Source organism: Miniopterus schreibersii (assembly GCF_964146895.1).
Source record: "Miniopterus schreibersii genome assembly, chromosome: 12".
Taxonomy (NCBI): Eukaryota; Metazoa; Chordata; class Mammalia; order Chiroptera; family Miniopteridae; genus Miniopterus; species Miniopterus schreibersii.
Genome location: NC_138112.1, coordinates 61,230,729 through 61,253,635, shown reverse-complemented (window position 1 = coordinate 61,253,635; position 22,907 = coordinate 61,230,729). Strand labels below are relative to the sequence as shown.

The 22,907-nt window shown below is 35.8% G+C and overlaps 1 protein-coding gene across 2 annotated transcripts in view; it reads right to left on the bottom strand.

Annotated features, from left to right (window-relative positions):
- The window catches only part of TTC17 (tetratricopeptide repeat domain 17), a 77,750-nt gene that overhangs the window by 28,212 nt on the left and 26,631 nt on the right, over nucleotides 1-22,907 (bottom strand). For both annotated transcript variants that reach the window (XM_081153212.1, XM_081153213.1), the window contains exons 9-16: nucleotides 21,594-21,754; nucleotides 19,829-19,941; nucleotides 18,850-18,996; nucleotides 17,397-17,512; nucleotides 17,075-17,240; nucleotides 15,822-15,899; nucleotides 15,277-15,501; nucleotides 9,156-9,342 (exon numbers count right to left, since the gene is read on the bottom strand). In XM_081153212.1, the coding sequence (XP_081009338.1) occupies nucleotides 9,156-9,342; nucleotides 15,277-15,501; nucleotides 15,822-15,899; nucleotides 17,075-17,240; nucleotides 17,397-17,512; nucleotides 18,850-18,996; nucleotides 19,829-19,941; nucleotides 21,594-21,754 (1,193 nt within the window). The remainder of the gene's footprint in view (nucleotides 1-9,155; nucleotides 9,343-15,276; nucleotides 15,502-15,821; nucleotides 15,900-17,074; nucleotides 17,241-17,396; nucleotides 17,513-18,849; nucleotides 18,997-19,828; nucleotides 19,942-21,593; nucleotides 21,755-22,907) is intronic.

The following is a 22,907-nucleotide window of genomic DNA, read 5'->3' as shown; positions in this document are numbered from 1 at the left end:
TTTTAAGGATTTAAATGAAATGCTTCAGATAACAAGGTCCCAAGTGAAAAAGGGAACACTTTTCTATGCTTAATGCACTATACTTGCTTGCACAGCATTTAGCATCTAATTCAAATCCTGGCAATTTGGTTTATCTCAGAAGAGACTATGAGGCAATACCAACTAAGCATAAAACTCCAAGGAGGGTATTTCTGATTCTGGAACTGCTGAGATCTCAGACATATCAACATCCCTTTCTGTGGTTAGAATATCACATGCATTAACTGGGTTATTAACATTAACTTATCCTAAAAGGGTGTTCGGGAAAACAACTAAATATTTAATACACTTGTCAAAGCATACATCTCCTAAGAGATAAAGGCACAATTTATCCTGTGGCTACAGGTTTCCAGACTAAACTAAGTGCTCAGAAACTCCTATCATTTCTAAGGTTAAAAAAATCTCCTATTTTCTCATATTAATTCTGTTTACAAAGGTCCACAAAGAATGTTTATTTTCTAACTAGAGTTGGGTAACCACTTGTTAAAAAAGCATACTTACCTTCTGAATCTCAAGTTAGTAAGAGATTCCTGGTTGGGTACGTTATTGGGATCCTTTATGATTAATTATACTAAAGAAATGTCACAGATAAATTGAAAGGCATCAGAAATTTGTAAGAGCCACATAACTACAGCGAGTCAAGTAAAGCCAGTGACGGGCTCATGTAGTTCTTTCAGCTTAAAGAACAGGCTGGAGTGGCTAGTGAGTGAGTTCAAATCTTGTTTCTACTATTTTCCTGCTGTGTAAAGCAGGGAAAATTCTTTTTAACTTCTTTATGGATCCGTTTCCTCATCTGCGAAATGCGTTTACTAATAGTATCCATTTCACTGGGTTGTTGAGATTAAATTAGACCACTGCCTGCCACATGGCAAGCCGCTACTATTACTGCTGTCTCCCTGAAAAGCTGCAAAGGAATGAGAAGTTATCCCTATATAATCTCTTTTCACAAAGGCCTTTTAGTTATAGCCAACTTGGAATCTCTAGTATGAGCAGCTGGCTCTTAGAAGTTATCAAGGTATTTGCCCAATTTCAACTTCCTGTGTGTGTGTGGTGTGTGGTGTGTGTGTAGATGCTGGAGGCAATACAGAGTTCATTTCTACAAGTCTCTTAGAAGAAAACAGCAATTATTCCAGATTAAGCTGTTTAGCATATCTAAATTCTAAATTATTTAGTACACTTAGAAGTTAGCCTCAGAGCTGCTATGTGCTCTTTGAAGCACATTTTAGTACACTGTGTGAATTTGCTGCCTTACAATATAGAAACAGACTATAGGTACCATACTCAGTTAAACCAACACTCACCTCCGCTGCTCAACTCCCATTGGGTTTCTACGGTCTGCTCCGGCTCCCCCCAATCTTATTCCCTCTACCACACTTCCCCCTATACAACAAATGGGTGTGATACCCTGTGCTTCCTATTACATGATGAACTTCTAAGACACAACTAATAATTAAAATGACTTGTAATAGGAACTAGAGCTAAAAGTTTATGTTGTTGAAGGCAAAGTAACAGATACTAAAAAAATGACCTTTGTGAACAGTGGAATATTCTAAGAGTATTCCTACTATCCCTCTTCTGATAGGATACATTATACTCTAGAGTCTCCTTTGTGCCTATAAGAAAAGTTACTGTATAGGAGGCACTCTGGTACATTCAATGAAATATAAGGCACCTGCGTGAAGAATACAGATAACACCGTCCTAACAGACACGAGTGATTTCTTACAGTCTGTCTTTCTCCTTACCTTTCTACTCAACTGCACTCGGACACGGAAGCTATAACACCATATTTTTTGTAAACAGGTAACATAGAAACACACTGTGAATGTTTTATTTTATTATAATTTTAGCTACCTCATGATTTCATGATATTTAATTCTCTAGTAGATAATTTGTCTTTTAGAAAAGGTAGTAAAATAAATCAAAAGTGTATCTTTTAATTGCTCACCAATGCTATACAAAATTACTTTAAAATATTACCAGGAAACTTTAACTGTGGGTGGAATGTGGGGCTTGGTACCAGAGTAACAGGAGGAAAGAAACCTTTCTGGGAACAGATATCTTTTTGATGTCCCTCTCTAGAGGTTGTGACAGAGTCCTACATACCTCCTTCCAAGAGGGACATTCCACAGAAAAAATTTAAATTCTGCCTTAACTGCAGCCTTACCATATGAACTTGGGCAAATCCACTTACTTCTCTATGTCTAGATTCTTTATCTGAAATTTTGAAATGTAGAGATAAACTACTGTCCTACTAAAGAGGATTCCTGGGAACCATTAATGAAACCACTGTGGACAGAAGCATGCAGAAATCCTTGAATCTGGGTAAGACCTGGGTTGCGATGACTGCACCTGAGACCAGTGAAGCTGTCTCACCTCCTTTGCCCTGTGCTGTCCTCTAGTTAGGAAAGACAAGAGAAATAATGGCTCCTTAGACTTGTTCTCACCCAGCAATTACTGCTGAATCAAGTTCTTTGCAGGTTTTAAAGTGATGGGTTATATACTTACTAACCTTGAAAGTGCAATGCCAGATAGTAAACAGACCATATTAAAGAACTGAAATCAGGACTGGCCAGCATGGCTCAGTGGTTGAGCATCGACCTAGGATCTAGGAGATAGCGGTTTGATTCCTGCTCAGGGCACATGCCCGGGTTGTGGGCTCGATCCCCAGTGGGGAGAGTGCAGGAGGCAGCCAATCAATGACTCATCATTGATGTTTCTGTCTCTCTCTCCCCCTCCCCCTTCTTCTCTCTAAAATCAATAAAGATATATTAAAAAAAAAATTGAAATCAGCCACCTCAGAATGATGCAGGCATTTCCTCCTAGGGTGGTCAATGAGTCAGAAGTGAGTTCAAAAAAGAAAAACTAAGACTGAAAAGTGCTGCCCTGAAATACAAGTGTGTGTGTGTTTCTGTTACGGCATATCCTGGAGCTGAAATCTATCCTGGGAACACTGTTCACACGTGGCAGGGGAACCTGCTCTACTAAGAATTCAGGGCTGCACTGGTTCCTGCAGACTTCTATTTCCTGCCTCTTTTCAGAGAAAAAGGGGAAATGGTTGTAAATCTGACCTCTTTGTCATGCCATGTGGTCATAAGTGACAAAGCCTGGGGCACAAAGTTAGGCTCAGTTGAGAGGCAGGCACCAGGACATGTAGACTGTAGGGGAAACAACTCCAGGTGGAAACCAAACTCTTGGGAGTGATATAACCTCCTCTAGAAACATGGAAGACCAGATTAGATCTCTAAACAGGGGACTGTAAAAACTTGCAGGAAGTTTACTATGAAAGATGTTCCCACACAGAAACTATATTGAAAAAGAAAGAAAACCGCCATAGCTGGTATTAGTCTTATTAAATTTAAATCTCTGGCTCACTTCATCCTAAGGAAATTTCAGGCAAGAATGCTGGGGAAACAAATCCAGTAGGTTTTCTCAGACTCACTGATTAACCCATAAATATTTTTTATGAGGATCAATAAGGACATTTGTTTGTAACTGTTAATCAAAACCGTGTGGACAGGAGGTGGAAGGTTACAACCTATCTATTAGATGTGTCAGTGTCAAGTGGACAAGTGAACAACACAATTCCTTTTCTCTTCTCCCTCCTATGGTGTTGAGCTACAGACTTTAATAGAAGATCTATATTTATATATGGATGCTGAGTGGTGGTTCGGTAAAAGCATACTGGGTAAACAGTGGGTGGATACAAGTTATTATTAGGTATTCAACCTTGAAATATCATCAGCTAATCTGCTATTTATATAATTCTATGTGCTACACTTTGGGGGCCAGGGTATGAAGGTGAAAAAAAGGATTGGTCCCTGTTCTCAATGAACTAGAGAAGTCTTATAAGAGAGTTGTGTCTTGTAATGGCAAGACACAGTGGGCTGAAGGAGAGGCACTAGTACATAGACTGATTGGTTAGACATTGCTTGTAATTAAGGGATCAGGTAAGTCATATGGCAGAGGTGGGCCTCGAAGGATGGGTAAGATTAGGAATTTTATGCAGGGAAGAAGAGTTATGGGGAGGGGCTGCAGAAAGCAACATGAGCAAACACGTGGAACCAAGAAAGCAGGATGTATGTGGCAAAGAAAACAGGCTATTCACAACAGCAGCATCACATATCACGGTTGGTACAATTTCCATTGACTGCAAAAGGCAGAATGATATTAAAGTTCTTAAGTGGTAAGTGAGCTTAAATTCACCACATCTATTGGAGTCAACCACACACTCTGGCAGTGAATCAGCTTCACTCGATTCTTAATACTTGGTTGCAGGATGTGCCTGCATTTCAGGATTTTGAAACCTGTAATAAATTAACCAGTTTTAATTCTTACAAAAATAAATGGAGGTAAGCTACCTAGTAGCATATTAAAAATGCTATAAAGATTGGGTCTTTAAGATTATTTTTTTTAAAAGCTGGTATCTTCACTAATTCTTATGAAGAATGTGATAAAGCAAAAGTCCTTAACTGCAGGTAACACATGCTGGATAGTCCACAGGAGGGCAGCAAAATGCAGAATTTCTTTTCCTTCAAAATGAAAATTGTTTTAAGCTACAAGTTATTAAACCTCCAGAAATTTAGGTTGAAGAACTCAGATTAAACAAGTTATAAAAGGGGATAAGATTTAGGTAAACAGATGCTATAAATATAGAAACATTGTGAAGACAATACAGGATAATTCTTCTGCACACTGGAACAGATATTAAAGCTCACATACATGGTTTGGAAATTCGCCCATTTTTTCTAGAGTGGGGAAAGCTTTTAAATACATATTACAGAGAAAGCTGCATAAAATTCTAAGCATGAATAGATAATAAAGTCTGACTTCTGTATAACACTGACTCATAATTTCTAAAGTTCTGGGCCAAAAATTTTAAGTGGGCATATGTCTCAGTGAATTAAGAAAAGATCAGGGTTCAGAAATCCTGGGTTTGATGCTTAATTATATTCAATAAATATCAGTACTGTTGTTAGTGGCAGACCTGTAAACAACTTATGAAAATGTCTAATAAATATAATCTACCACTGATCTTATGTTTTCTAATATGAGAAAATAATACTGAGTAAAGAACACTAAAGTAAAATTACATACATCAAAGACATAAAAGAACAATGTAGATTGGTTAAGCAGTTGAAAGTATCTTTGTGAGATACAACTTTTTAATTTGCAAATTAATGAAGTTGAAGGATGAAAGTATTTAGAAAATATTTTAGAGTAATAGTAAATGCTTGGGAAAATCCACTATAGTGAATATTACAGATTCTATATCTACATTTTGCTTATATTGTTATTACAATTTATCTTCCAATTTGGTCATTAGAGAAGATCCTAATTACTGTCTCATGAAATTTCGTTCTCTGTGACTTTATATTTTCTAATTTAAAAAGTCCTTTTTTAAGTGTTGAGCATTTCAGAGACCTTACTTAGATGTAAAACCAATATATGTTTATTTAACAGACTCCATTTTACTTTAAAAAGGGCCAAATGTGTTGTTACTGAAACGTGAGTTTGTTAAAGCAACCCATTCAGTTGTACTTAGGTTAAATCAAATTATAAAATAACAAACCAATAAATATGGAAAAACAGTATATATTCCAAAACTGTGGAAATAAAATATTTAGTCAAAACTAGAAGTGCTAGCTCCTCTTTTGCAGTCAACTTGAGAGTGGGCAATTAAAAAAATCAACCTATTAAGTTTTCCTTCCCAGAATCCTTGAAATGACAGTGGCAATATAAAACTACCTATAAAAGAGAAGGCTTTATTAAATGGCATTCAAGGGAGAGATGATAAGCACTGCTATAAGAACATATGTACCTAACAAATGGCAGTCAATAAAATGATTTTTAGATTAATAAAAGTGTGGAACAACTATGAGCTAAATCATTCTGTACTAATTGACACATTTTTAGCTATAAAGTCTTTATAAGTAGGAAAATTTTGTGAGCACAGTGATTATTTTTAAGCAGAATGAATCAGTATTCAGAGGTAACAGAATACATTACCTTTGCAGATATTCCAAAAAACATAAACTGAAAGTCTGTGTGAAAAATTCCATGATTATATATGAAAAGCAATAAAATACTTGCTGATGTCAACATACCGACTGCAATTTTACCATTAGGTTCATTCTACCCACAACATTATATTATACTATAGCTGCTGTAAAAATAATTACTAATATGAAACTTTAAAGAAAATAATTTGTGGGAGATTAACAACAGTGGTCAGAAAAATTATTTTACAAAGGGTTTTCCAAGAATACTTAAGTTTTTTTGATCTTGAAAAGCTTATCTAAAAGTTTTAAATTGGTCACTTTTCAAAAATAGACTTTCATAAGATAATTGGGTTAGGAGAAGGGTAGATAAAGGCAGCTTAAATTCTTGACTAATTAAAACCAATATGAATTCCTGTCTTGAAACCTTTGTAGTGTCATAATAAAAACTTCAGACAGTAATATGTCAGACAAGTAAGGTAACTTATAAAGCTTATTTCAATATTTTGAAAATGAAAAAGCTAAAGCAGACAGAATCACCTGAAGGTAGAGAAATGCTAACCACAATTCAGAGGGTTTTGTCTATTTTTAATCGACCACTGAGTAAAGCTCTGAGATTGCTGGATCAGTTGCAACTGTTTAGGTTTTCAATATAAGTTCATGGTTTCTATAGATGCTTGTTTCTTTCAAGGTTCAGCTTTCAAAGCTGGAACTCAGCAAAGCAATTGTGAGTGAACAGAAATTACTGTGGAAATAAGTACAAAAAACACTGTCAAAGAAAAATTCAATACTGAAATTAATTCAGTACCATCAGGAGTTTTTAAACCTAGAAAATGCTACAGCATATGTTTCCATTAGGGGGTACCAGAATTTATTTAAGGAATAGCACGTTAGATTTTTTGCTAAACTAGTTAATTACAATGTAAAAAAGGCTATACATTTTTAAAATTATTTATTAATGAGTTCTTTCTAAAAGAACTAAAAAAGTATTCCTTATTCCTAATTATTTTCTTTTAATGGTTTTGTATTGGATCCAATAATATTCTTGGGATAATCTGGACTCTCAGATACTACTTTAAGAAAGGTCTGTTTCAAATTATTAGTTTCTTGGGCTAGCTGAAGTTAAGCTCTGGGGAAAAATTTCAAGACAAATTTTCTCTCTTGACATAAGTAACATAAAGTAAGAATAAATTTCCCTGGCCGGGTAGCTCAGTTGGTTAGAGTGTCATCCCGATACACCAAGGTTTCGGGTTAGATCTCTGGTCAGAGCACACATAAGAAGCACAATGAATGCGTGAATAAACGGAACATCAAACTGAAGTTTCTCTCTCTTCTCCATTCCTCTCTAAAACCCATAAGTTAAAAAATATATTTAAGAATAAATTTCAAGAAACTGAAATACTACGAAGCAAAAAACACATAAAACACTAAAGAAAAGGCTTTTTAGAAAAGGGTCACTATATACTTACCAACCATCTTCCCAGTAACAAACAAATTAAGAGAGGAGGGAGATGATAGTAGGTAAAGAAAGTCAGAGATTCTATTACTATGTAAGCAGCTCATTGGAAAAAGTGAATCCCTGTGTACAAGGCTGTCCTTAAGGAACCTACAAACACCCTCTAGTGTTAAGGAGATAAAGATCCAGACCTTGCACTATTAAAGTTCTGAATACTTTATATACATTATGAATTTCTACTTACTTTTATCCAACACCTATAAGAATCTCATGTAATCCTCCAACAGCTATCTAAGATAGATTTTTATTGCCTTTCATTTCATAGATGAGGACACAAGTTACTTTACTGGGTCTGAAAGACAGTGATGGCAGAGCGAGGGCTCAAACATGTATGACTCCAGCACTAGCCACTCCACTACACTGTGCCGCTAAAGCACGGTCTCTGACTTTCAGCATTCATGCAAGGACTCTAGTTTACACTGTGCTCAACAGTGCTCCACAGCAAAGGGATTTATGTTGCTGAGAGATGTTTGGTTTCCTCACTAAAAATCTGAGCTCTTACTGCCTGTCATTGCATTGAAATCCTGAGGCAGTCTAGTACAGGGAATCAGGAAAACTAACTTTGGGCGCCAAATCTATTAGTAATTATTATTATTTTAAAAAATATATCTTTATTGATTTCAGGGAGAGGGAGAGAGAGAGAAAAAAAAAATCAGTGATGAGTCACTGATTGGCTGCCTTCTGCACACCCCTTGACTGGCAATCTCCTTAGGTCAAGGCTCAACAGCTGAGCCACGCCGGCAGGGTTCTACTAGTAATTATTGTCTTTTAGACAAGTTGCTTACCAAGTGAGTGTCACTTTAAAAATATCTGAAGTGAAGGAGCTGAACAGATAGCCCCCTGCTTGAATATTTCAATAAAATTTGAATATTAATGGAGCACCCACTGTGTGCTCTACAGTGGCGAGGTACTGAGGATCCACACATATGTAAACTGTACCTCTCATAATTCAAGTCAAACATTTTTTTCTTGTAGTGAAGGTTAAACAAGTAAATTACCAAACATTATGGAACTCTTAGAGAGTTCTAACTGGTGAATTTACAATAGTTTAGATAATAGCTGAAATATTTTGACCCAGGTGGATACACATAAGCACATGCACATGTATAAATGCAAAGTAGCTGTAGGAGAACGTGGAAGAATGCAAAGGGATACCACTAATGTCAGGCGACTGTTTTAAAGGTGCAGTAAAGGTTTGGATCAGCTTCACTGAAAGGCAAGAGGACAGAAAAGCTGCTTCAAATCTTATTACACAGATAGAATTCATGGACAGAAAAAATACTCCTCATCATAAATACCAGTCATTATAAAAATCAGAGATTTGGGGAAAAGAAAAAACAGCTCACAGCCTACCAATCCCAGTTGAATATACTTTATTTTAGTCAGCCTTTCTCAACTAGGGTTCTGGGAGAGAATTAAGCCTAACACCCTGAGACAGCTGTATAGTAAATAATAAATAACTTCTTTCCTATGCATCTAGAATTACACTAGTTATGTAAAATCCTTGGGAAAAAGTTGAGAAAATCATTTGCTGTGTTCTGTTGATCAGAACAGGAATTCTGGTTGAACTCATTATTTTGCCAGCACTTAACAGCTGCTTACCACTGCAAACGGAAGAGGTGATGTTGTACAGAAAAGGGTAAAACTGCATACAGCGAATCAACTTCAGGCTGCTTTCGCACTCTGGGCATTTGGTAGTTAATTTCAAAGCCTGTCTAAAGGCCTCAAGTGCCCCACTGATATTCTTCAGAGCAAGGTAAGCATTTCCCAGGCTCAAAAAGGTCAGGGGCTGGAAAAAAAAAATCAGCAAAATGTTAATGAATTAATATTTTCTGAGAATTACAAAACCTTTACATTACAGGTCTTTTGCCTATTTTTAGGTTACCCCATAAAAGTTAACGGCTAACTGTCCACTTTATTTACACCAGCCAATTCTAAACTGTGTAACACACATATAAATTTATCTTTTACCTTTTTACTAAAATAAAAAATACACAGTGTAATGTACACTAGTCTAAAGTATATAAATCAATGAATTTTTATATATGTTTAGATCCCTTAACCACCACTCATTTCAAGATATAAAACATTTAGAATGTTTCTAGTGCTCCAAGAGGTTCCCTTGGGCAACTCAACCCCAATCCCAGAAGTAACCACTGTTGTGATGTTGTGACTTCTATCACCATAAATTAGCTTTCCTTGTTCTGAAACTTCATATAAATGGAATCAAATAGTATGTTCTCTTAGGTGTATATACTATATGTATCCTTTTGTAGCTTCTTTTCTGAACACAAAAACTAAGATTCAAAAAATTGGACTTTTTTGTGTAGCAGTTCATTCTTTTTTAAACGATGTATAATGTTCCATCATGTGAGTATACTCCAGCTTGTTCATCTATTCTCCTACTGCTAGGTAGCTGGACTGTCTCCAGTTTGGGGCTATTATGAATAAAACTACTATCGATATTCTTGTAAATGTCTTTTGATAGGCATATGTACTCATTTTCCTTGGGTATATACTTAGCAGTGGGTCTTAAAGGGGAGGCATATATTTAGTTTTAGGAGATACAACCAAATAGTTTTTCAATGTGGATGTACAAATTTATACTCCTACCAACTAGTATGAGAATTCGCTGACTTGGTACTGTCAGTCTTTTTAACTTAGCTGTTTTAATGAGATGATGAAGTGGCATCTCACTGTGGTTTTATTTTGCATTTCCTTAATTAGTAAAGACGTTGAATATTTTTTCATGTGCTTATTGGCCATTTGGATATCCTCATTTCTGAAGTGCCTATAGTTTTACTTAGTGCAAATATCTTTTCCTAGTCTGTGGTTTGCCTGTTTACTCTTTTAATAGTATCTTTTGGTAAACAGAAATTCTTAATTTTAACAAAGTTTAGTGTATATATATTTTAATTATAGTTAGTATTTTTTGAAATCTTTGCCTACTGTAAGGTCATGAAGACTTCCTCCTTTGTTTTTATCAAGAAGCTTTATTGTTTTATCTTTCACTTTTTGGTACATGATCCACCTCTAATTAATTTTGTGTACAATGTGAGGTAGGAGTCAAGGTTTGTTTGTTTTTCCACAGGGGTTACTCTGCCTCCCTTCCCCCTACTGAACTACAGTGTGCCTTTGTCATACACAAGGTGACCATAGCCATGAAAGCCTACTTCTAATTTCTCTGTTGTTCCATTGATATATTTGAGTATACCATACCTGTGCCAATATCATATTGGCTTAATTACACCAAGTCCTGAAATCTAGTAATATAATATAAGCCTTCCAACTGTTTTTTCTCCTTCTCACCCCCGAATTTTTTGGCTATTCTAAATCCATTTCTATGCAGATTTGAGAATGAATGTATCAGTTTATACACACATATACATGCAATTGCTGAGAGAAGAGCACCATCTATGAATTGAATCTATAAATCAATTTGGAGAGAGCTTACATCTTGATATTGAATCTTCCAATCCATAAACATGATTTATATCTCCACCGATTTAAGTCTTCTTTCTCTTATCAATGTTTTGTAATCAGTACAGAAATCTTGTACTTCTTCCTTTAGATTGATTTCTAGATATCAGGGGGTTTTTTTGGTATTATAGTTTTTATATTCTATTTTCCAATTATTTGTTGGGATTTAGTTTTTAAAAGCAGCCCAAAGTATTCAGGTTAGGTTATCTTGGCTGAAATACACCTATACTTAGTATTTTTGTCATTCGCTTGTGTACAAACCATTTATTCTACATTTATTTTATGATAAAAAAAATATTTTTAAAGATCTAAGAATGTTTTATTCTCAAATACACAATATACCCTTATGAAAAGCAACACCTATGATTTACCCAATTACTTGCTTTTGATTCAGGCTGTTAGGTCATTTGAAATGTCTTACTTAACCAAGCCAAGGTGTACAAAATATTCAATATTAAAAATCCTAACCCAAGTAGTTTTCAAATTACATTTAAAGTATTATTTAGTGGTTCACATTCAGATACAAAATTAAATCCCATACCTTGATTTCAAAACTGTCTTCATATTTTTCATAAAAAAACAGTATTGTGATTATTGCTATGACCAGAATTATGGCTGTGCAAATATCTTGTATTAAAATAAACTAGTAAGTATTTTGGGGAAAAAAGATGGATTTTCATCAATTCATCCAGAAAATAATTAATGAATATTTACTAATGTTTCAGATGCTGTTTTTGACCCTGGGGGTACAGCAGAAAATAAGACAGACAAAGCCCTGCCTTTGTGGATCATATAGTCTAATGTTACACAATTATGAAGAAAATGTGATGGAGAAAATAGTGAGGAGATGTAAGTAATACTAGTAACACTAGAGTGGGGAAGGGAGTGCCATTTTACTTTTTATTGATTGATGATTGATTTGAGAGAGAGAGAGAGAGAAGGAGGGAGGGAAACAACTGATTCGTTGTTCTACCCATCCACACATTCATTGGTTGTTTCTTGTATGTGCCCTGACTGGGGATGAAACCTTAAACCTTGGTATGTCCCGATGATGCTCTAACCAAATGACCTACCTGCCAGGGTAGGGGTGCCATTTTGAATACAGTAGTAAGGGAAGGACTCACTGAGAAGTTAGTATTTGTAAAAGATTTTAAGGAGATGGAGGAGCAAGCTATGAAGAAGTCTTGGTGGGGGCAGAAGTATTCCAAGCAGGAAGAATAGAAAGTGCAAAGGCCCTGAGGTGGGAGCATGGCTAGCACGTGCAAGGAAATGCAAGGGGCAAGTGAGGCTAAACAGATGAGCAAAGGACCGATCTCATGGGGGTGGGGTCAAAAAAGAAACAAGGCCAATTCAACAGGATCTTCTACACCATTATAAATTCTTATCTTTTCCGTGAGTTACATGGAAAACCACTGCAGAGACTGAAAAGACAAATGACATCTGTTTTTTAAGAAAGATTTGACTGGTTGCTATATTGTAAATAGACTGTCAGGGGACAAAGGCCAAAAGCAGAGAAGGCTACTGAAATAATCCAGACAGCAGTGGAGAGGATGATAAATAGTGAAATTGTAGATATATTTTGAAAATAGAATCAGCAAGGTGAGTTAATAGACTGCATTTTCCCTGAGAGAAGGAGAAAGGTATAAAGGATGGCTCCAAGTTTTTGTCCTGACCTACTTGCTGGCTTTTTTGTTTCCTCAAATGGGGAAGACACAGAAGAACAAAGTTAAGGAGTTTAGTTTTGGCCTTTAGTTTTTGAGTGTGTTTTAGACACTGAAGTAGAGATGTCAAGTAAGCTATTGGATAAAGGAGTTGAGTTCAGAGCAAAGGTGATAAGTGATTCAATAGGGAAAGGATAGTGCTCTCAAGATATGGTGCTGGAACAACTGGATATCTATGTGGATATCAACTTTGATGGATAAACTTTGATCCCTACCTCACATCATAAAGACAATTGAACTTGAAATGAATCATAAACCTAAATGTAAAACCTAAAACTATAAAATATCTAGAAGACAACATAGGAAAAGATCTTTGTATACTTAAGAATTAACTATTTAAAGACAAGTCATAGAAAACAAAAACCAAACAGAACTAATTTTTTTTCAAACTTCCTATGAGGACATCTTAAATCTAACAACAGAAATGAAAAGAGAAAAAATGGACAAACTTAAAGGCAATTTTAAAAAGCTAAGACAAAAAAGCAAAGAGAGAAAATATTTTTAACATGACAGATAAAGTTAAAGACTATTGTGTAAGAGTTCATATAAAATTTAAAAGAACTAAATTCTAACAAAATGAGCAACATGCATACATGAACTTTTACCTAAAAAATTATAGGATAAAGAAATTTATATTATAACAGAGAAGTAAAAAATTCTAAAGTAAATTTGTTTTACAAATGTAACTTCAGAGCAGTGTGATATGACTAAAGGTGTGAGCTCTGTGGCCTCTCTTCCTGAGTTCAAATCTGAGCTCTGAGTTTTGGTAAATCTCTTGGAGTTTCTTTATCAAATGGGTAAATCCTATTTCATAAGATTGTTGTGAGGATTAAATGAGTTATTACATGTAAAGTGCTCACTATGGTACCTGGCTCTAGTACACAATCAATAAAAATTAGCAGTTATTTTAACTGCTCAATTCTGGTGAAGATACAGGTGAAATGAGTATTTTTAGAGCTTGATTATGGCAATGTATATTGGCCCAAATCTTTTGGTGGATTGTTTGGCATTTTGTATCGTAGTCATTGAAATATTCAATCTCTTCTTGACTTAGTAATTCCAGTGCTAGCCATTTTTACTACGAAAATTATCTGGAATGCAGAAGAGGCCTTATGCAGAAAATCATACTGACAATAGTTAAGCACTATCAGTAACCTAAACATCCAACAGAACAGTAAGCTGTGATATACTAATTCATCGAAACTTCATACAACCATTTACATTGATGGCTATAAAAACTATGCAGTAATAAGTTATTTTTATATAATAAGTTTTAAATATCACCAGTACAGTAGAGTTGCAATACTATGAAATATTTACATAGGAGAAAAGTTTAACAAGGAAATACTTCCAAATGTTGACAGCTCTGATGGGGTACTGATTAAGGTTTATTTGGGGAGTATCTACCCTGATTCATTGATTTATATTTTTATTCTTGTTTCAGTACACAATTTTTAACAACTGAAATTTAAGTGTAATATTCAAAAGTAGAAAGGCAAGTAATCTCTAAAGGAGCTCTCTTCTCTTCAGAAGAATACTGCCTGATTGCTTTGGCTGGTGGCAGTAGTAAGTGAAAAGCATCAAGGGGAACACGGCTGTCCTGAGCCTTCCATCTGGATGTCCACTTCATCACATCCCGTATATAGCATCTGTTCCCACTGCATGTGGCACAGAGTAAACATTCAATAAATATCTGATGTACTTCTTTAGCAACTTGACCTGCTGTACAGTGTAGCAATTGTAAACTTTTGCTTAAAATCCAGCTATGAATTTGTGTATTTCAAAGGACACTCTTAACAGGCAATATTTTCTTCTCAAACTTAAAATATTGGTTCTAGGATATCTGAAATAAACCTAAACCATTCATGCACACTTTTCCTAAAAGTTTCTTTGGAGAGAATACTTACAAATTTTTAGACTCTAGGTACAAAAGCAATTTAACTGTATATTTATTGCAACTGTACTTCATTAAACCTAAGATGTCATCAGCTTGTAATATATATCCTTATTTTAGAGATGTTAAAATATGGAAAAAAAAGAAGTGCTTTCTTAGAAACTATGAAATAGAGTAATTAACTGCAAAGCAGTGATGTAACTCCATGGACTGCATGTGGTAAATTCAAGACATGAATATCAATCCACCTCTATTATTATCAAAACAATCTTTAAATTGTGCTGTGGTCTGGTTGGCATAAAGAGATCTATAAATTAAAGTGGTAAAGCAGTATAACTTAAGCAGCATGCTGTGATGAGTAGGATAAAGAAAAGCCAGATGTTTCAGACTGACATAAAAAAGTGGCAGTGTATTTTTAGCAGCTATGTCATTCTTACTTAAGTGTAATTTTCTGGAAAAAAAAAATGAACTGTATAATTATAAATTTTGCTCATTTAAAATATAGGAATAAACATATCAAAAATAAAACAAAATCTGTCCCATGCTCTCTTGAAATATGCAAAGTCTTCTCTGAACCTGAGTTACCCCCACATAGCATGTGTACCTACAAAGGAACATAAAACCTCACCTCAGAGCTATTGATGGCCAAAGCTTGAAGTAGCAGCTTAGCAGCATCAAGATGAAGGCCATAGTGAATCAAAAGGTTGGCCAAGTTCACAAGAGGAATGTCCTGGTATTGAAGTGGAGCCAAATTCAAAGCCCTCTGAAGACAAGCTATAGCGAAAGTGCTATTTCCTACTGCTCTCCAGTAGAGTCCAGCTTCATTGAGTATCAGCCAGACAGGAGCATTTGGCTGAAAAACCCCCAAATACTTCAGTTAGTACAAGAATACAGTACTTGTTCTAAAAAGGATTTTCAATATATCCATTTTAACTTTTTGTATTTTCAGAGAACACTTGGCTAAAGGCACTTTCTACCTTTTTAATTTTATTTTTAAATTGAATTTACTGGGGTGACATTGGCTAATAAAATTATACAGGTTTCAGGTATACAATTCTATAATACATCATCTGTATATTGTATTATGTGTTTATCACCCCAAGTCATGCATTTTAATTTTTAATTACAATTACTAAGCACTTAAATTTCAAGTGTCTGAAGTAGATGACCCACCTTATTAATAGCATGAAATAAGAAAGACCCAATTTCTTCTTCTGGTATAGTATAGTTATTAATACGGGAAAGCAAAATCTGAAAACAACAAAAGGAAGACTGACTCAATTGAGAATAATAGGAAAGATGTTTGAAGAGAATTTCTATAGCTAGCAGTCTCTACTTGAGCTCCTTAGGAACAGCTAATTTGAATAGATATTTATAATCATGTAACATGAGGTCATAGACATACCAACAGGTATTACTCTCACATGTATGTCCCAGTTTTTTATAACTAAACAAAGTTAAGAGACATATACCCCATATACTTATTAAGGTGATCTCTCATACCCCATTAAAGTCAATCTAAGTGTCCAGACAAAATGAGAAATTGTTCAGAAGACAACAGCATGCAATACTCAATGCAATAAAAGTCAGCTATCTTTCCTAGCTGGAAAAGCACCAGGTCCTCAATTAGTCTACTTTATGTTCTTGCAGCATTTATGTAACTGTGAGCAACTCTAAGGCAGGAATCATGGTCTATTTATCTTTGTATACCTAGCACTCCAAACAGTGCTTAGCACTTAATTTTTTTTTTTTTTTTGCCTCAGTAAATGTTTGTTGAATATAAGGAGTTTCAAAATTAATTTTACAAAGGAGGTCATTGTGATAGTCTGTTTTCTCTGTAAAAAGGTTATTTTTTTCATTTGTATCGATGGAATGGTATGTAATACAGAATTTATACTCAGTAATAAAACATTCCTAGTTACACATAACTAAGAGAATTAAAGAAAACAACATAACAGAACTTATATATTTTTTAAAAAATGTGTGCAAAGTGGTTATCAAATTCATACAAATTCCTAAGGACCTCATATAAGCCCAACACAGAGTTGATAAGGCCAGGGAAAGAGAATCTTTAAGCTTTCAATTTATACAAACTTCTGGAGGCATGGAGGATACAAAGCTAAACCGAAGTGGTCAGAACGGCCTCCATCGGGTCAACAGAGAGTGCTGTTACTCATCTTTGCAGCCCTCTTAGTGAGGAACAGTGCTTAGGCAGCTACATAAACAGCCCAGAGGAACATTTCCCTGGCACTCTTTTAATAGCATGACTGACTTCTTAAGGATGTCAACAAATCTTTAACTCTATCCTTCAGTTTTATAAAGTTAAAGCTCAACAACTGTCTTCTATCAAATTTTTGTTCCACCTAAGGGGCTTGTGAAGTCACCCAGAATGGACGGCAATAAACACCAGCCTAAGTGAGCCTTACTTTTCGTGCATGGTCATCTGGCATTTTGGCTTTCAGATCCATGCGGACCTCTAAGTCTTTGACTAAGTAGGACAGAGTCTGGCTTTTTCTGAAGTCAGTTATGGAACAGTCAGGGGTTTGGGCCTCTTCTTCTGAAGAATAATCATCACTGGTGAGTTCGTGGATCCTGGCACAAGAAAAAGGAACAAGATTCATATTTTCAAAGTTTGGGTGATGTCAAGATAAAGACTTAACCTTTCATGTCCAAGGCTGGTGCTCTCAAAGAACTGCCTGGTGACAATCATGCAGAATCAAGTGCTTTGCCAAATCCATCAGCACTTGCCTGAGTCCTTTGTTTTCTGGAGGCAGAAAGTACGTTGGCAATTCTCCGCCCGTAGGGATTCTAGGGTAGCTTTCTACGCAATCTGCTCTTTTAGGCCACAGAATATCCTGTTTGTCCTAATACAGAAAGAAAGTTTTGCATCAATTTCTTTGGATTCAATATTTCAACTTGCTAAATGAACTTTTAAAAGAACATAAATACACTAGATAATTAAACAACAATTCAGTATTTTAAGATATATGTAGACATTGTGGTTGATTCTATAATCTTCTACTGCAGATTATTAGTCTGAATCAGTAATTCTACCTGCTTTACTACAGACTGGTTCTGGGTTGGGCAGGCCTAAGTCAGTTGAGCCAATGAGACATAAGGAGAGGCTTGCTTGGGGCTTCTGGGAAAGTAAAGCAAGTCTTAGTTTCTTATGCCATGTAGGAACAAAAGGCTTGTTGCTCTAGTTGCCACTGGCTGTCACCTCATGAGGAAGACAAGCTTTAGGAAGAAACCAATACTTTGATGGCAAATTTAAGAAAAGAAAAGGGTCACTGGTAACATCGCCAAGCCACTGAATCAATGAAACCCAAATTATGCCCTATCTCTGGACTTCCTGTAATATCAGGCAAATTTTCTTTTGTTCACGCCAATTTGAGGTGAAGTTTGTGATTTGTACCTGAAAGCATACATATGCTTATAAAACTGGCACAGAAAACTATTTTTCCCTGAACTAAGACCTCTTCTTTGCCAATGCCAAAGTTTAATAATTGTTTTTTATTTGTAAAATGTTCATTTTTCTAAATATAAAGGCTTACTAAGCTTATATCCTAAAGCTATCAAACTTTGGGGGATTTATATTACATATAATTAAATTTAAGTGGTTATATTAATTCTGTTAGAATAAAAACAATTACATTCTGAAAATTTAACAGTGAATAAAAAATATATGGTCTCTGTCCTTATACCCTTATTTCCACTGACTAACATACAATTATGTCTTGGCTTGGAAACCCATCTTCATGAACTTGTTTATCATCTGTGTCTTCTGCTGGAACGTTAGCTACAGCAGAGCCAGGCATCTGTGGGCCACATTCATGGTACCCGCCTGGTACACAATTGGGAGCTCTATAAAAGAATGCTGAGTGAAAAAGTAAGTACAAATGCACATTTAGGTCAGGGTTAGAAATCTGTGAGAGTTGGAAATTGTACTCAGAGTTCACAGCCTGACTTGACATCAGGGAGTCTACCTGCCCCCATGATTGGGAAGAAATCCTGGCAGACCCTGTGTCTTGCTTATCCATTGCCTAGCCGAATGCCTTCATTCCACAGGTGTTCAGTAAGTGTTTGCTGGGCTGAGCTAACCTGTAACAGAGGCCATATCAGTCTGGTGAGGCTGAGAGTCTCTGCTTTAAAAGAGCTGGTCTGTCTGAGAAAACACCTTCATCACCCTCTCTTAACTTACCCTATATGCATCAGAGTCCCTGCCCCAGATCCAGAGAATGGAATGGGCTACAGGAGGAGACTTGACCAAATCACTGACGTCACTCTGATTTGTCTGAACATCAAAGTTCACAGACATCATACTGGAGGTTGATGAATCTTCACCAAACTAGAAAATGAAAAGTTCGATCAAACTGGAAGCAGAAAAGGAGTTGTGACTAAGATTTAATCCAAAACATTTAGTGAACACTCAAAATTACTAGCAAATCAGAAAGCAGGTCAGTAATAAAGCAACCAGATATTTTAATTCTCAGAACTATGCCCCCCCCAACAGTATTCTCCCACAGATAATGCATAGCTAGCAATTTTCAATCAACTATGCCATTGGGTTGTGCTCCTGTCCCTTTACTTCCTTTCTATGATTTAGTCTCTTTTAGGTTTAATGATTAGCTGATTTAGAGGTTTTGGTTCATTATTTCACTCCCTTTCCTAGACTAAAATGATCACTGTTCTACAAAATTAGTGCTTTGTGGGTAGAAGTAAGGGAGCTTAAGGAAAGGTTATTATTTTTTTTTAAGGAAGGGTGCCTAAGATTTTAATATAGCTATCATATAGGCATTATAGCCTATTGTACAATCAATTCCAAATATATATAGCCTTCCTCTGAACCAAGGTAAAACGATGTTTGGTATTCTCACAAGACTGTATTTCTAAAATCTTGTTAGATAAGAGAATGGAACCAGAATGGGAAAAGGCAGGAAAGACATGGGGAAGAGGAATGAATATGATGAATATTGTTTGGGAAAACAGAAATGTCATTCATGGAGGAACTGAATACTTTCTATAAAATCTGATTTCATAAACCTAACATGCTCAAAACCTTAAATGAGAGCCACAAATTTTAGGGATCAAATATATAAGGAATCAAGAGTGGGGGGAGATGCAACATTACTCTTAAATAGGAAAAGTTCATAAGAACTAAAAGAGAACAAGAAAAAGACCTGAACATAATCCACATTTTCAAAGATATCTCCACGATGGTAGCGCACAGGTTGGTCCCACTGGCAATGTAAACTATGCTGCTGGTTGACCAGACGGCATATCTGATGATTTCCTGGAATAAGAAAATTAAAACTGATGAGAAAGTCAGCAATGCCACCATGATTTTCTTAGTCTAAATCATTTAGTTTCAACTCTGTATTCTTCAGAGCCTGGCAGAGGACTTATACAGGAGATACTGATACACGGGAATAATGGTTAATTGAATTAAATCATTCTAAAGAAACATCTCTTGCTCCCACCTACAATACAAAGGTGCTCCACTAGGTTATCTCCTGGCAATTACATTCTATGATTGTAAAATCTATTGATTACATTGCTTTAAAGAACTTTGGGCCCTGGCTGGTGTGGCTCAATTGGTTGAGCATCCTCTCATGCACCAAAAAGGTCACTGGTTGGATTCCAAGTCAGGACACATGCCCAGGTTCCCGGCTTCATCTCCAGTAGGGGGCATGTAGGAGGCAGCCAATCAATTTTTCTCTTTCACATTGATGTTTCTCTCTTTCTCCCTTTCCCGTCCTCTCTCTAAAATCAGTAATCAATAAAAACATTTTTTTTTTTTTTTTTTAAAAAGAGACTTCAGCCATCTCTCTGGAGATGATTTGCTTTATGTATTTCATAAACCTGTTTCAAATTTATATATAAGAGCTCTGGTTGCACTTCAGTACAGACTGAGCAGTAAAGAATCCCAAGGACTAAACATAACCTTTACACTTAAAATAGCAAAGAAAACTTGTTAGGTGGATTGTAAAATGAACAGTAAATGGTCATAGCTAAGGTTCAAAGGTTAAGAGGCTTTCTAGACCAATATATTTATTAAGGGAGAAAGGTGCAATATAAGGAATTCCATTAATTTATTCTTTGGTGTCAAGCTGTCATATCTGCTCTCTTAGGGTTTAGTAAAAAATGAAACATTCTGGATACAATCAAATCATTGATCTCCTGTCAACCCAAGTTTCCTTAGACCAGTGGGACCCCAGACTCTAAGAGATTTTAGTAAGAGCTATGGCCCCTTTTCCCAGAAAAAAATTATGCACATACATAATTCTACATATAATTCTGAGGACTTCAGAATCCCCTAAAATTAATCCATTGACCCAGATTAAGAATTCCTGCTTGAGACAAATTCTAATCTAAAATCTTCTAAAATGAAATGTTTGTTTTCAAGGGAGCAAGAAAAAAGGGTGTTTATTTAGCCTTGTTGCCAGTGTTGACTGAAGAGGGTAGATGCTTAGTTTCTAAGGTGTATCTGGCTTGTTTTACTTGGTGTAGGCTCAAGTTGCAGTGTTTTCAGACCAGCAGTAACTGTCATTAAATGGGAGCTTGTTAGAAAGACAGACTCAGCCCCTCCTCAGACCTACTAAATCAGAATGTGCATTTTAACAAGATCTCCAGGAGACTGACACTCATATTAAAGTTGGAGAAGTATGAATGCAAGCCATAGAGGGCAAACAACCATTGTTAAGAGTAGGATCTAAAAGATGGGGCTTTTACTTTAAAATGTGAATTTAAAAAAAACAGTACAGGGACCAAACCAGCTCCCCAGGCCTGCTGGTATACCTGCTGTGATGACGCTGGGTTTTAAGATCAAAGAAAGTCAGAAGCACAACTTTATGCTGCTTTTTGACTGCATGAAAGTTATAAAAGTAAAGCACATTAGAACTGAATTTCCTAACCTGTCTTCAATTATTTGGAATGAGTACTTACCTAATTGTGCTTCTTTTGCCATCTGTGTCTCGTGGATGATATTTCTTAGGATTTGCTCCTCTTGAATCAGCTTATGTTTTTCCAGGATCTCCTGCTGTCTCAGGTAGTGGTCATGCTGCTTTTGATATTCTTTCAACTCATTCAGTGTTCGCTGGAGGGATCTTAACATTTTTAACACCAGGAAAAAGTTACAGAGCTTAAAAATTGTGAATTTTAAACCCATTTACATGCATAAATTTTCTGGTTCTCAGTAATAATTGCTAGGTTTTCCCCCTTTTAACATACAATCACTGTACCACAGTGTTCAAGAATAATGAGGCTAAATAAATGCTATTGTTTTATTAAAACTTAGGGGCAAAAAGATGGATGCAAAATTCTTCCCTAGAACACAAACACCTTGACAGTTAGATAAATGGTGTGCTGGACTTTTCAGGTGCCAAAAAGATGCATAGCAATATACTATAAACCTTTACATATTCAACAATTCTGTTTCCCTCCACAAAGTTTGTGTTAGTCCCAGTGACTGTCAAAGCCTTTCTGGAATCCTCTTCGATTCTGCCTAAAGACAAGGTTAAGTGTAAGGGCCACTCTGCCTTGTTCTCCCACTCTAGCGCCTTGGTTTATAGATTTTGGGATAAACCACAGAAACTTTGCTTTAGAAAGGAATATTCTCTACCACCTGGTATCAAATCAGCTGCCTGATTATATTTAGTAAAAAAAAAAATCTTATAACCTATTACACTGTAACATATGGAGATTTAGGAGCTGTACAGATTGTATAAGAGAGACCCAATTTGATTCTTAAGAGCACAATATTGGAAGTAGCTCAGCCAGGGGAAGATCTAATCAGGTATAATAGAAGTCAGGTATAAAAAAGCAAGCTGTCATTCTTCCTTTTCACTACAATATGCTTTAAACAGACTGGAAAATAAGTATAAAAGTTTAATGAGTTCCAAATCGCCACTTAATTCTCTAATAATCAAAGTAGACTTAACACATTAAGGCAAATTCTATAAGCAATGAACAGTTCACTTCTGAGTTACGTAGTTTCTTAACTGGCCCTATAATCTGTGAAATCAAATGTTTTATTAAGTATACTATAAGGACCAAGTGCAACAGAATTCCTTTACTGTACAACTTACACACATCTGATTAAAATGTGGGTCTCTCAACCTCACTCAACATAACAACAGACCAATCCTAGGAGTCAAAGGGGAGAAAGATCAAATACAGCACGTGCAAGTGATTTTACTGACGGTGTATTCTATGGTGACACAAATGTAATCAATAGAATTACTGAGTATCCAGCAGCAC